Source organism: Bombus bifarius, unplaced genomic scaffold (genome assembly GCF_011952205.1).
Source record: "Bombus bifarius isolate JDL3187 unplaced genomic scaffold, Bbif_JDL3187 scf7180000007973, whole genome shotgun sequence".
Lineage (NCBI taxonomy): Eukaryota > Metazoa > Arthropoda > Insecta > Hymenoptera > Apidae > Bombus > Bombus bifarius.
In genome coordinates, this window is record NW_022884359.1 from 5,824,276 (window position 1) to 5,840,580 (window position 16,305).

Consider the following 16,305-nt stretch of genomic DNA (forward strand, 5'->3'; position numbering starts at 1 on the left):
TTGATAACAGAAACTTTGTTTTCGCAGTGGTATTCTGATTTGAAGGATACTGATGGGAAATTAATGTACGCGAGGAATTAGCGAGAACAAGTTTATAAATTACTTTCCCGAAATCGAATATCGATATATTAATATCTCATATAAATATCTGCTTAGGACTTGCGTGGTCATCAATGAATGATTCATGACTCTGGAAACAACTCCTTTTCTTAATTTTGTTAAGAAATTAAGATTTCTGGTATTTTCAAAGTATACATTCTAAACCAGTTAATTTATATAATTACTTAAACAATGCTTAAAACAGTTGGATGTTGAACAATGATCTTAAAGTCAATCTTTATCAAAGTATCATATAAGTAACATTATACGTATATCAATCTGTTGTTTCTAAAGGATACTTCGACGACTCTATTCTCCTGATTGGTGTAATCGAAACGTTTATAGCAGTGATTCCTTGGTTGTTTTAAGCAGTGTAATAATTGTAGTCTACGTATCAATATATAAAATTTGATTGGTTGCATACAAGAAGACCAGAGAGAAGTTATTAGAATTATTATAAAGTTATTACAATTGTTATAATGTCCTGATGGAATTAATCAATTTGAATATCGATGTAAAAATTCAGAAGTACTTGTTACGAAATTTATAAAAACTGTATTTTTAATAAAAATTCAAATGTACATGGTATGTACAAAAAATGTTACAGATTAGAATAATTAAGAGATTTAAAGGATTATACATTTCAGGATCGCTCCGATGAGGATGGCGATCTGCAATCTGATTACTCCTTCGAGGAGGACGAAGAGCTCAGCGAGGAGGGCGAAGATACCACCAAAGAACCCGACAAATCTGAGCAATTAGACAACGCGGAAAATCAGAAGATTTCCACGGAGAAAATGACTAGTAACGGCCTTCATAGGCTACACGTAGACTTCGACGACTTATCAGTGGTCGACGAAGAGGAAGAGCCGAAACGAGACAAGGATAAAAAGGAAGTTTCTTTGGAAGATGTTCTGCAATCCAAAGAACAGAAAAGTCCACTTTCTATCCTAAAGTCGAGGCAACTTCACGACAACATCCCCTTCTGTCCTGGCACCTATCAATCATCGACTTGCTTAGGTAGCTCTACTTACTATAACGAGTATCCTTTCAAGTTCCCAAGCACGCTAAACCTAATGCTTCCTGCTGATGCATCAACGATGCTAACTTCTCCGTGTCCAAGAATAAATACAGACCGAATAGGCTCAATATCAAGTTTAGCAGGTCCGGCTATAAATGAAATCAACGATCAAATAATACACGCTCCTCCTGTAGGCTGGCAAAGTAACGTTATAATGCCTCAGACACAGGTGACCACGTATGGAGCAACTGATACTGACGGAACACCAAGTATCCAGAGCTTTGCTACAATTCACCAGGAACAATTAAAGCAACAATTCGCATCGACCATCGGTGGTTTTCCAAATTTTCCAAGCTTTGTGCAAAGAAGAGGCGTTGGCCTAAAACTGTCAAATAATCCACTCAACTCGACATTCTTTGGAAATAGTCGTCAGAATTCGGAGAAGATGATTGAAAATGGTTGGAGTACGAATGCAAATTTGCCAAATATGAAGGGACCAACGGATTTGAGTGTTAGTGATGCAACGAAGATAGAGACAGAAGAGAGTCCTGGGTTATCAGGAGCTGAGAAACCGAAGCATTTTTTTGCCCCACTGCCTTCGAAATTGAAGAAACAGACTGAAGAATCCTCGCCGACTGTCAGTCACTTTGGAACCGGGAATAGTTCTAGTAGTGGCAAGACTGGATCCACTGTAATCTCAAAAAGTCAGTTCACATCTCAAAAGGGATCAGTTGATCTGTACGTTGATGGAGCAATTCCATACGAGGGCAATCTGTTGAATGATAAAAGTGAACAGAGGACGTTCCTAAGTACAGACAACTTACTAATCGCTGAAGTCAAATCAGGTACGACCAATCAATTGACAAAGTCGATGTCGTGGCAGGATTTACCTAGTAAGTCTCAAACCGCTTCGGTCAATCAATCTAACAGTAAGCAGCAAATATTGACCCGAAGTGACAACACTTTGGACAATATATCAGACTCGAAGCCATACAAATCGTACCTGAACGTCACTCTGAAGGCGCCTCGCGTGGAACAGGCAGCGAGCCCCGACATCCCAGAAATCCCCAAGTTACCCACCATAGACTATCGACTCTTCAAGAACCCCTTTCTACGAAGTTTCGAGCCGTCTACCAGCTACATGAACCAGAACAATGTCACCAGACCGCTGTCCGTCCAAGTGAACGATGACAACCTGTGCTGCTACCCATCACAATCTGAAGTGCCTACCTTTAACAGAGTTCCTTTTTCAGAAAGGTACAGACCGGTTCAGTCTGACAAGAACCGTCTCTTAATCCCATCTAACCAACTAATGAATGGAAAACTGATGTCTCCAACGAGCAAGCCTCAGATTCAGGTAACGTCTTTTGAGAGACCGAGTCCGCATACTCTAGTAGGTCCACCTACTCCTTACGAATTCAACACTATGCGTAGGTTAAATACCAATCCCTATTTACATACACAGAATTTGTATCAGAACGTGCCATTTTTGCCAAGAGGAGGCTTGTATCCGCAAAGAGGGATGATGTACTACGACAACCTAACATTGAAGGTGCCAGCTCAGACGCAGACCTCCATAGATGGAGATTCTCATCAAGAAGACGAACACGTGTTTTCTCACGAAGAAAGTGTACCGAGTACACCAAGTGGACGTAGGAAGAGAACGAGCAAAAAAGAGAAGTGTAGTACCAATAAGGAGCAAAAACCTGCGTCACCTACTGTTCAAAGGAAGTATAAGAAGCAGAGTAGCGTCACGTCGTCGGAAGTGCCAGAGTCTCCTGGAAAATCGACACGAAAGAAGCCTACGAGACTTAGTATTACTACGACTACATCAGAGGGTCAGGAGGATAAAAACGAGAGCAGATCGTCTTCGTCTGGTCAAGATTCGCCCAAGAAGGAACAGATGAGAAGGGTGTCTCTCTACTTCAACGCTAAGAAGAGGCCTTCGTTGACTTCAATGAGGACAGTTAGAAGTGGCAGCTTGGATATTGGTCGAGAAAAGGAGGCGATGGTGCTGAATTCAGAGAGGGAGAGGACTAATTCTGTTAGTAGCAGAGAGATTGGCAGCGTGAAGGCAAGGAAAGCAAGTACCAGCAGTGGAAACGTGCCTTGGTGCGCTTGCTGGGGCAACGGGTGTGTTTAGGGAGTCCGTAATTGGTTTTATTGGTGGCTCTGGCTGGATCTAATTAAACGTTCGAGTTTTGTTTATGTTGTGGCTTGGCTTATCAGCGTGTGGCCCTCGGGTTTCATTTTAATCAGCCTGGCCTGATGTGGATGGAATGTCTTGGGGGGTTGATATCTTTGAGGAATGTGAGAGTGTTTAATTTATTCGGTCTGTATTGTGAGCCAGCGAATCTATAGTTCGACCAAGCGAGAGTGATACTAATTGTAAGAGGAATTTAGAATAAATAGTCCAAACCATCAGACTACGTTTCTAATTGTACGGTGTACTTTAATTCGATACATCTACAGTATCGTTTTATCAAAGAAAACTTTTGCCGCTCATTGTTTATGTAAAGAATCATATATTTAATCGAATTTCTACTTGTCATTCAATACACTAGCGGAATAACTGATTAGTTCCATCGTTTCAAACTTATGTAAATTATTGGTTCTAAAATGAAACACCCTCGAAATAGAACTGTTACAGTATCTCCTCTGATAATTCAATTTGATTAAATAATTAAATAAGAACACCTTTGAACTTCCTCAAATGCTTCTGTGTTACCAGCAACTTTAATAGCACATTTTCCAAATGTAGACCTCATACGAAATTGTAATATTTTTATTATAAATCATTTCAGTATTTCACACATCTATGTATCACACATATATGTGTTTTACAGCAAATTTCTTCATCTTCGATGTATTTAGTAATTGGCGATAGAACGAAATTAAATGGATAGTTTTTCCCACTAAAATTTAAAGTTAAAAAAGAAGAGCGGTATTTTATATGCACCGATGTAATAATAATTCTCTACTCTTAAGTTGGGTGGATTCTTGGGTAGCCAAGGAAAATATCGAACAGAGAGCTAGCATGCTCCAGGAGGAGTCGTATCGACCTTCACTTCAGCGTAACTATACTATAGGGCAACCGCTGTAGCCAATGGGGGAGGTCGTAAAACTAGCGCCGGCAGAACCAGGACACCATAAAACCCGTTACCGTTCAGGTGACAGTTGCAACCGTGGTGTTCTTGTCAGGAATACGGAAGCACAGTCTCTGCCCTCTCACGATGCTTAAGGCGCAAGTGGATCGAATCAGGGGATTAATATTTAACGAGGAACCAGACGCGGAGAAGCCAGACCACGTCAATGATCGCCTCGATAAAAGTTCCGTGAACTGTGCCAGTAAAAAGTCCTGGTATTATCCAATTTTATATCGATTACTCTTAATACCGATTCTAAGAATAATAGAATGAAAGGATGGAATAAAAGTTCGATTTTCTATTCGTTCGACTAACCAGTTTGAATTTAACCCTGCTGCGATCTTCTTTTATTTTCTTTATATTTTAATCTCATTTTTATTTTAATCGGATAAAGAGCTTACGAGTAGGATTTAAGAAAATTTGAGAAAGAAAAAACTGAAGAAATTTCCTAACGGTAGAAAAATACGACTGGGAGAAAAATGATTCATAGAACGCGATTCATAGAAAGCTTTTTACAAGCTTAAGCTTCGACGTCAGTTACTACGTTAAGAAATAATACGTCTGCGCATTTAATTTAAGCTTAAGGGGCGATATTCATTAAAAAAGTTCGAAAGTATAAATTGTTGTAAAGTGAAACGAAGTCTGTTTGATGTTTCAAATCTTGCGTGATTTCAAATTGATGTATGTAAGTCAGACAGATTGGTTTTTATTTATAATATAATCTCTAAGAGATGTAAATATAATTTTAAAGTAAAGTTTAGATCGTTTAGAAGGAATATTTATGTTTGACAATCGTATAAAGTTTATTAAAAAGTAATAAGATAAAATGCATTTTTCGATGCGGGGTTTCGAAGTGCTGTTGTTTAACAGAAGCCGAAGAAACACCAATTTTTTTTTTCAATAGGTAAATAAAATCGTAGGAAATTTAGCAATATTATTATAATATAGAATAATTGCAATTTTTGAAAATTTCTTTTACAAATATATTCTCTTTGTACATAAAAGGTAATAATTTCTTAAAATATCCTACGAAAAGATGTAAAAAATCATTCGATGTACAACAGCTATGTAAAATCTCAGCCAAATTAGCTGGACAATATTTTCTAATATTTCTAGTACTGTGCCTAGAAAAATCCAATCAACGATTCCAACTAAACTTCGTATACGTGTAATTGGCTAGAGTTGAGAGTAAAATGCGATAACTTCGTTACTCTAACAATCTCTAATGTGAAATTTCATACAAATATCCCAGAAAGATTGTACTTTTCAATAAAATTAATTTCGATATGCTCATCCAACAGCTGTTCAATATTTTCCATATCCTTCAATAAGAGATTTTTCATTCCTAGAAATTATTTACGAATTGAAAAGCAGACACTGTTGAGGATTAAAATCATCCTTTCTATTTATACTTACTCTAACTGAATGATCCCCTTAATCCATTAATAAAAAAAAAAAGAAATAAATAATAACTATTCATATCGACTGAAAACTGATTCCACTTCGAATCTCCGCTTTTATACTCGAGATATTAATATACTAAAAACATCCTGCAATTTGCGTGCAATTATTTTCCGATCCCCAAAGCTCGACTTGATACTACCAGCAATTTTTTCCCCATGGCTCTTAACAAACCACCATGGTACACCGGCTGAGGAATAACAACGGGGCAGACCCTTGTATTTTCGCCGAGTCATTCATCCTTCTCGGTAATTCATCGAATTATTGATTATTCTACGCAACTTACTCGAAGAGCCCGATTTATTAATGGGTCTGGGTGCGAGGGGGTTTAGCGAGTGAGCGCGAAAGTTAAAGGCAAAGTTGGCGAGCATCTTCCGCGTAAACTTTTCCAGCGTTCTCTGTTCCCGTTATTCCATCCTCCAGCAACTCCTTTCGCCGTTGCTTAAAAGACGCGGAGAGTGAAGCAGAAATTGAAAGAAATCGAAAGAAAGGAATCGGCCAGGTAAATTGAATGTACTTACAATTAAACGCGCCGCTTCTCCTCTCTTTTCTCTCCTTTGCCATTCCGCGGGAAGGAAAGTTTAAGAGCATCAAGAGGGAGGAAGCCATGAAATGGAAAGAGGAAACTTGAACCGCGGCCGGAGATAATTTCTTTCCGCGAAATGCTCTTTGATTTTTTTCAATAAGCAGGATTTTCAAACGAAATTATATTTATGCGCGAATTTGTATTTATGGAAGTTCCGTAGCCTTAATTTATGATTCCAGGATTGCTGGCTTTGAAATATTGAACAATTCAATTTATTTCGGTGAAAGGTATCCCCGAATCCTTTAGAATATAATTTACTTGTAATTGGCTTTTATTGTAGAAATTCAATCATTTTTGCTAAACGTGAAATAAAAATTGTGTATTTTTAAATCACAGTAGTTCATAATTGTAGCGATAGAAAAATAATTAAGCAGGTAGATAATGAACAGAAAGAAATCTCACTAAATCTCCACAACTTCGCATACCACGAAATCGAAACTGAAATTGAAAAGCTTATTATCAAACGGAATGAATCTCAAATGCCTCCCTCCAATTACGTAATCATCATTTTTGCCAAATATAGCTTTTCCTGCCACAGAAACAGAAACCTCAAATTACAAACCTCATCACGGAACAAATCGAATTTCAGAAAGTTCAATTTCCAACTATATCGCCAAAACTGCATTGAAATGTCTGACTTGCCATGTTACAAAATCAGAAACCTGAAATTTTTATTAACATACCTGAGGCAATGAAAACTACGCAAATATGTATTTCGCTCGTTAAAGCCTACAAAAACTGAATATTTTTTACATCTCTGTATGTTACACGCGTGTTGTACATTTTTGCATTTTTAAATTATCCGTAAATGCACAAAAATTGCAGTTTACTAGTATCACAAAATCGGATATCCTAAATCGAAAATTTTATCGGCAAATAAAACAAATTTCAAAAGCATCCACTCTGATCGCATTACCAACACAAAAGGTGAAAAGTGGCAAAGTACGAAGACAAAATCGCGGCGACAAAGATAACCAAAGCTGGCAACGATCGACGATGAGCTTACCATCGTCTGATAGAGTTGGAAGCCGAAAAGGCGAAGGTTCATGGCACAATGCCGGCTGAAACAAAGCTTTTGGCGTGGAAACGCTCGCGAGAAAAGGCGCGGGCAGGTTGCAAGGGTGCAGTGTCAACGTCGACGAGGGTGCACACCGTTCGAGAGGTGGGGGGGGGGAGCAGAGTGGAGCAGACTGGCGCAATTAAAATGCAAATTATCTCTTTTCACGCGGCCATCTTTCCAGAAGAGACTGGCGCTCGCAACCCTACGCCGTCACCGATTAACTTGGAACTAATTTACGACGACGACTCCATCGTCAGAAGGTAGCGTGAAACGTTTTGTCTCACGGCGCGGACACAGCCGCCGTGTTAATACGAGCTAACGTCATTTGCAAATGTCAGTCGAGATCAGGTTTCTTCGTTTCGACCATGATTTTCACCGCCTGGGCTTTTCTGACTCTGAATCTCTGATTAAATTCTTATACAACGCGTAGCAACCTCTAAACTTCTCTTTAGAGCAGCTAAGGGTATGTATTTGTGTGGTGACAGGTCGTTTGAATAATTGATGCGATTATTGTGAAACAAGAACAACGATATGCAGGACTTATACGAGAGTAATTATTCATTGTACGCGACAAGGGATGTGATATGACTCGGGCAAGGAAATACGTACTTTGATCATGCGGTAGGCGTGGATTAGAGGGAGGTTTGACTGGGTCAGAGATTGGATGCCTAAAGGAAAATCAAGTTAATGAAGTTGCCTTGCGTTTGATGATATTCGAAGAGTTCATTTTCAGATTCTTTTAATTTAGGGGAATTTTTTATTGCGTGTCAAATAATCTTGTGAAAGATCTGAGAGTACCAATAACTCTCGTTCGAGACACTTTTTTTATAGAAGGAAAAGTTTTCCAGCAATTGGAACTTCCTACGGTTACACACTCATATAAGATGAATTGCTTATCTTTAGAAGATAGAGAGTTTCATTGAAAGATATGTAACACCAATATCGATTATCTAAAGTTTAAGTCAATATCTTGCGACGAGAAAACATTTGAACCTTTCGTGTGACTAATTCTTTATCCCGACGCAGCTACAGTGACATTGATAACGTGAAAACTTTTATTTATCTTGTTTCTTTGCCGATAAAAAGATTGAAAACCGAAGAAAGCTATCGTAAGAGAAAATAGATTCCATAAATTGATGGTTTGTCGATTATCTGCTTTGCATGGAACGTGTTAAACTTATTCCGAATCTTATTCTAACTAAAGCAAATCTCTTGTATCTGAAAAACCTGTTTCCTATCACTTTTTAACTGCATAAAAATAATGCAAAAATACTCGACACACTACTATGGATTAGCCACAAATGGTCAGACCCATTCAAACTTACGAGTATCATCGACTCTTCAAATTTCGCTGGGACGAAGGAATCAGCGAAAGAAATAAAACCTGTTTCAACTGTTAATTACCTTTACCCTGAAGATATATCGTAATTGTGCAACAACCTCCTCGAGAAATACGTTTATCACGTACGCTACCAAACAGAGCTTGGCTATATTCGTCTGGGCCAGATATCGCGCGATACAACGAAGATTATCGGATGGGAATACTATGCACTCGAGCCCATGAATTCCAATTAAAAGCCTATCGCAAGTATTTATAGGCTGAAGACGGGAACGATATCTACTGTTACAATGGCCGTTAAGATAATCAGCTTTAATTACGCACCTCGTAAAGCCTTTATGAATCCGGTCAGGCCGAGCGAACGTCGTGGCGCCGTAGTTTAAGCAAATCTTTGTGTAAAGACGTATAATTACCTGAAATAAGAAAAACGTTTAGTGACGTATACTTAAGTGGTTCGGATTTATTAATATCGCTATGTAATTTTCTCTTTTTTCTTTTTGCTTTCGACTTTTTCACTGTGGAATCCGTATTTCTAAGTTGTTAAGATTTATAATCGTCAGAATCGTGTTTTCTAATTTAAAATCTAGCATATGGCGAGCATATATTAACGATATAAATAATTATATGTAAAATCAATATGAAACAACTTATTAGTAAATTTTGAAACATATTATTGGATTGGCAACTGAGTGATTGCGGATTTTGTCACCTAATAGCAAAATCCACAATCACTTAGTTGCCAACTCAATAATTGCAGCAAACCACTATTTTAACCCACAGTGAAAGTGTCGATTCTTTTCTTAAATTCAAACGACCACCAACTGACCTCTAATATATATATGTTCTTTGAATTTATACATGCAAACATAAAGACAAGAAGAAAAAAAGAATTGATACAAAAATGTCAAAAAATCCAACAAAACTAAGTGATACGACTAAAACTAAGAGGATACGATGCATCAAAAGATTAAAGATTATTCTACAACAATAACACTTCACTATCGTATTCGATGTAAACTGTAGATCTTTATGCATTTATGAGAAATTGAAAAATGTGAAAATCTACGTAATGCAGATAACCTGCGAAAATATAAATATAAAAAGATATATAAAATGTAAAAAAGAAGATATAAAATATAAAAAAATATATAATTGTACATATGAAGTTGTTACAATTTTTAATGTTCCAGGTAAATTGTTACTTTCCATTTTCTTGATTATGTTGATAAAAATATGAAATTGCATAAAAATTAAAACAGTTATCAACTAACTTCTAATATCCTGCAATGTCCAATAACTTGGCTAGAAAAGCTGATAATCCAATCTAATTTAATCCTCGTGGGAACAGGCAAAGACCTAAACGAAGAAACTTCATTCCAGGCTCTGACATCATGTATTAAGCGCAATTCCTAGCCAGTGTTCGAGTGTCCGGCCCAGCGATATAACGCGAGAACGTAATAAAGCTCGCAGTCTGCCCGTCGAAATTGGGCGGACGACGCTTCTACCAAAAGAGTAATGAAACTGCCGCAAGTGTAATGCTGGTAGTATACATAGAACGCGAAAACAACGGAGGTACGGTTGAATTCTTCGCCAGGGGCAAAACGCAAAAGTGTTTGAAATTTCTTTAGCGAGAAACTTGCAGCCACTTTCATCCGCCCTTTTTATTGGACGCGAAAAACTCCCGTAGGAATATTTTCCGTGAAACTTCCATCCTGTAATTTCGACAGGATTGTAACATCTTTTTTTCCACGGAAATTCGCCCTGCGTCGAAGTTTTCTTTGTAATTCTCAACGAGAGCGTTATTGAAAATAGCTGGAGCAGCGTTGCGATGTTTGAAATAAATTTGTTTTACCATGTTACGCGACTCCTACAAGATTCTGCCGAAATCTTTTGGTTTATAAAGAAATAGTAAAATAAAACTTCAGTGGAGGAATGTTATTAAAAGGTTTCCAGGAAAATGCTTCTTGTAGTTTGAGAAAATAATTTTTTATTCTAAAACGTGTTTCACTGCTATATAGTTTGCATTAATATTTAGCAATTTACGTTATGTAAATTATGTTGCAACTTGTGTTGAAACACTGGTTAACCGCTGGTAGTTTAATAACTCACTGTATCATAATAATTAATGAACTTTCATATAGTTATGTACATCGTTCCAAAGTTGGTTATCTTTGTATCTCCATATCAGAAGTTTCAGTAATATTCGAATTTATCACAGCCCACGTCAAAATAAGGAGCGTCCTAGTTATCATATCCTTGGTTTTAAAATTATTTAACAAATATAGATTGCGAAAGTTGAGTTTCTTAAACAATTTTTAAGAATTTTAAAGCTGTCTTTAGAAATAAAATCTATTACTGAGACTATAAATTATATACATCTTGATCATAAATATTTTTCAATTATTTGTGCAGTATAAAAAGAAACAAATATATTTGTAATCTATAAATATTTCATTTCTGGTTCAACTCTACAAATTAAAAATCCATATTCTCTTCGTTTTATACGTTGCTCTATCATCGATATAGAAAACTAATAATTGCTAATGTGGACAAATAAGTCAGAGTTAATTAAACTAATGAAACTTCACTGATCTCTGTTCGCGTATATTTTTCTCTTTTCACGTTTATTTTAATTAAACATCGAACGACGTTACTCGAATCGATTTCCAATTCTTTGAAGTCACATTATCACCAAGCTCTCCAACATCTTTTGTTAAATAATTCAGTAGAAATTTCTATCAAACGATTAAAAACTTTAGTTAAATTGAAATACAGTGGAACAACGCGCGGCACAAATGGTTCATTTACACGAAACATCCAATATCCTGTTATGAGCACACGTATTGTACGGTCGGAGCCGGTTCTGCCTCTGCCGGAACTCCGCGTTTTTGCAATCGCTCCTTCGTCGCGCAAATATTTGCGAATTGCGCCGGCATGCGAAACGAGCTACAGCGTCGATGGATGAACTCTGAACAAACGATGCACTGTCAACGTACTAGATTGATATCTTTCCATCTTTTTTTATCTTTTTAATGTTTTTAAACTACCAGTTGTTATCTTTTTTACGTTATCAAAATTGCATTACACGATTTATTCAGATTTGTTGAGCTACCTACATTATTCGTAATTTTACAAGAATTATAAGGATTGCACTTATTGTATTAAAAATTATCTAAATCTTGTTACGTCACTGGTCATAATTGTATCGAAGTTAGGTATAGAAAGATTAAATATGAGAGTACTATAGTGAAATTTAAAAAAAAAGCTTGTACAGAAATTTTTGTACTTGTTTACACTTGCTGGTTGCTTCTATAATTGAACAGCATAAATATACCTTTATCTGTGTAATAAAGTTGGTATTATTTATTTGTATAATAAAGAAATTATTATTTCTATTATTAGACCTCGTTTTTCAAATAAAGTCCTGAAATATCAAATAATTTTCTCTTTTGCGAAATGAATAAAATTTCGGTTATATGAGACTAATCAATTTCCGTCATAGAACACATCTTCTAATCAAAGTTGAAAATACCGCGGTTTACCGTGGAAACGCAATTTCCTCGGAGACCTGTGCACCGTGCGGACATACATTGCAATTCGATCGTTGAAGAGAACGTTTCGGCGAGCTTTCGACTTTTATCGCGGATGCTTCGCTCTCAGTTTCAAATTTCCTGCGATTCGGCACGCCTTCCACACTCGTTGGTAAAAAGAGGGGAAAAGTGGGGTGAAGTCTGGGGGTGCGTTCGAGTAGAAAGCAAGCTGATCCGACGCGAAATAAAAAGTTACGAAATTCCGAAGTGTGTTGAAGTGTCGAATCCACTTCTGATCGGATCGAAACGCCGTGTCATCTGAAAAGTTAATCGCTTCGAATCTCACCGTTCTACGGAATTCCGTAGAATCGAAGCGAGTTTTATCCCCGAAGATCCACTTTCCTTAAGGCCAGAATAATGCTAACTCTTTTTTTTTTTTATTGAAATCGTCTTTTTATGGATTGCTTGCTGCTTTATAACAACTGGCGTCAAATTAGTGTCAGGAAATTTGTAATTTATCGAGACACGTTTAAGATATGTAGATTTTAATTTTTAGATATGTAGGTATGTAAATGTAGTTTTTAAATTGTAACTTTTTTTATCTGTTTTATTGTTAAAGTATTATACCGTAATATTGAATTGTCGTTAATTGTGTCCTTAATAGTTATTAATGACAATAATATATTATAATATTTTCAACTCTACTCGTATATAATTTTACAATATGCTAAAAACATACTAAAAATATAGCATACCTATACTTTCATAAAATACATCAATCTTGTTGTAGATTGAAAAAATAAGAATTAAGGTTTATCAGATGAAATATTCATAAAAGTTTACCCTGCGTATACAATCTCTACCTTTACAGTAATATTTAAACGTCAGTTACTACGAATGAAGCATAGTACGATTATCAAGATGAAAGTTATAATCAGAACGTCCAACTCTACTACTAATTTACATTATTCCAAATTATCACGTGGGCCCGTAGGTAAATTGTATGAGTCGTTTCAACAAATAAAGTTGATATTATAACTGTTTTTACATCTTAATTAATAGGTACATTATTATTACTTCATTAGCCTTTTTCTAATTTCGATATAGAAATGAAAATTAAATAACATGAATAATTAACTGCGTCGATATTAATTAAGTAAATCCACAGGGTTAATCATACATGTATATCGTATATCTATAAATTCATCAGCAAACGCCTCCCATTATATAGTCACACGCTGCATAATGAATTCATCCGACACTCTAATGTACTCATGTAAACGCACTAATGTGTACGTGTACACTTAGTAGAAGTCGCGAGACATGAATGCAGTCGGAGAAGACGTTCTCCCGTGTCTAATTTTGTTCCGTGGAAGCCGCGTTGCTAAAAGAGTATCGAACCGCTTAAAAGTACGCCGGAAATGGGAATTCCTTTCCTGCGCGCGCTAATGGACACAGCCCACGTGCGATTCCCTCTGCGAAAGCTTTGTCAATCTCGATTCTCGAAAGTACTTAACCGGTGCAGAAATATCTTTCTAACGTATCTAACTTTTCTTGCTATTTGACGCGTTAATTTTCACGCGAATTTTATATATTTTGCCTTGGAACTCGCGATAGATTGAAATATATTACACAACTATTGGTTTGGAAACTAAATGATTGCGGATTTTGTCATTGCCACGTAATAACAAAATCCGCAATCACTTAGTTGCCAACCCAATATATGCAAATATACTAAATATACAATACACATATTTAAAATACTTTCGATTTACGTATGATTGATCGAGCTCGCAGTGCAATTATCAAAGATAAATTTACCACTATAAGGAACAAAGTCGGTACGTGTTTCCAAGCAGAGCTTAAGTAAACGACAACAGTACAGCTCGTGTTTAGCCATTCCGGTAACCAACGGAGCTATAATACGTCGATATTGTTGGTTAGAAACAGCAAACTATCCCTCTGATAAGAATCTCTCGACGAAATACAAATATACGTTTAGTCTACAGTAGTGAGAAATGAAGAAGAAAAGAAAAGATTCAAATGTACTAAAATTTCCATTTGAAAATATTATATAAAAAAATAACTTTTAGAAGATTCAAAACTAAGAGTTATAATACAAAATCTAGAATCAACTTTTTTGGAGTAAATTTTACATTCGCGAGTCTTTAATTATAATTCCTAACAGCGTGTTACTGATTTATAATATTCGAACGGTAGATTTAAGATTCCTAGACGCACTATAATTACGAACAAATGATGTTCCAACATCGTTATCTCTATCCATCCTTACTTCTACTTCGATCCTTGAATTTTTATATTTCAGTCCTGCGCTCATTTCAGCGGACAAAAAGAATTCCCGCTGCTTTAACAAAGTTTTTGACATAAAGTTGAGACGAGACTTTTTGTTCAAACTGGAGATATTCTTCAATATGGCAAAAATGGGGTTGAGCCTGAGAAAATGAGCGAAAGAGCGGAGCGTAGTTAAAAACAGAGTGGAAAGTTCAAGCTCCAACGATCGAACGTCAGAGATGTATAACAGCTCAAATCACAACTGTACGCTCTGTCGTTCGGAAACGAATATTCCCTCGAGTCTGCAGTTCCCGACACTCCGGGCCTAATCACAGAAATTCTGCTTGCAGATCGTTCAACCGTGGCCAACACGCGACGCTCTTCCTCTCGTTGTCCAAGCGAGAAGAAGCAGTAGCTGACCGGACCGATCGGAATCTCAGCGGTTATCGTATCAAATGCATAAATCTCCAGTTTATTGCTGTTATATGCAAAGCAGAACGAATCGGCGGGAACGAGGCAACCTCCGAGAACCCAAGAATAATGCATTCCTTGGTAGATCGATGCCTTTGCCTCGTCTCTATGTTTATATGCCTGTATTAAAGCTAGCGAGGCAAAGAGGGGAAAAAGAGAAAGGGAAAGGTGAAATAGAGAGAAAAAAGATGAGGATACGATAGCGATCGGTGTGGACTTATTTAATTTCGGGACCGGTCGGCCTCCCGAGTTGTTTGCAGAACGATCGTTAACGCTGATTTATACGCTCATTCATTTCCACGATGAACCCCTCTCGTTCTATTCGCCTCTCTTTCTCTCTCTCTCTGTCTCTCTCTCTCTCTCTCTCTCTCTCGCTCGCTCGCTCACTCTCTAGTTTGGCTGGATGGTTCTTCGCGCTGCATGCATCTACAAAAATATACGAGTTCCGGGGACACGTGTTCAATGTGAGCGTGAAACGATGCTGGTTTGCTAACAAGGGTTTTAAATGATTGACCTTGGATTTTGGATGAAGGATAGAAGCGGTTATGTGGGAAATATGATGCGTTCAGTCGTATCGATTAGAAGGAGGTTTCGATGTGGGGTATTGGGGTGAATGAGGGTAAACGAGATGGAGGGTCTATGGCTGATTTTGGTCTCGTGTTTTCGAGATGAAAGTGTTAGTAATGATATTTATATGGTTTGCTAACGTGTTCGGGGAGGAATTCATTAGGACGACGTGAAAATGATTGCTTTTTACCTTTTGGTTGATTTTATTGTTTTAATTTGGTCGAGTTTATTTAGTTCTTGTTTTTATTGAGATTATAATTCTTGTTCGTTGGAAATTGTGAAATAGAAATGATAAAATCAATCAATTTTTGAGGATAGCGTTTCAACGTGAATAAACTAAATGGTACTGGGAAATGGTTTGTTGTTAACTAAAGACAACGAGGATTAGGGAACATGATACCGGCATGTAAACCCTTGGATCAAGGATTTTGTATAGAGTTTTAGCCTGTGACATTTCAGGACGAGAAACATCGGAAATTCTAATTAGGTCTTAGAGCGGACTTGGAGCTTCTTCCTACTTCTCTAGACAACCAACGGAAACGTCAGGATTCAGACAGACCTGGATTATAGAGTTAAGAACATCAAACTTCGGGGAACCTGGATGCGCCGCCAACTATCCGAACAGGGAAATTAGACTACTTCTTGCTTGAGATTAGAATCAGGATCAGTCAGGCGTATCATTTAAGTTCAAAAAATCCCATCGAATATGACAATATTTACAATTTCAGTACCT

The 16,305-nt window shown here is 37.0% G+C and overlaps 2 protein-coding genes across 6 annotated transcripts in view; one reads left to right on the top strand and one right to left on the bottom strand.

Moving 5' to 3' along the window:
* Window positions 1–5,559, top strand: part of LOC117215739 — a 39,816-nt gene extending 34,257 nt beyond the window's left edge. For 3 of the 4 annotated variants that reach the window (XM_033462187.1, XM_033462203.1, XM_033462213.1), the window contains exon 3: window positions 747–5,559. In XM_033462187.1, the coding sequence (XP_033318078.1) occupies window positions 747–3,263 (2,517 nt within the window). In that variant the 3' untranslated portion in view covers window positions 3,264–5,559. The remainder of the gene's footprint in view (window positions 1–746) is intronic. The other variant, XM_033462196.1, reaches the window with a different exon arrangement.
* LOC117215726 (tyrosine-protein kinase transmembrane receptor Ror) overlaps window positions 1–16,305 on the bottom strand; it is a 351,580-nt gene that overhangs the window by 257,111 nt on the left and 78,164 nt on the right. The gene's annotated exons all lie outside the window — the stretch shown is intronic.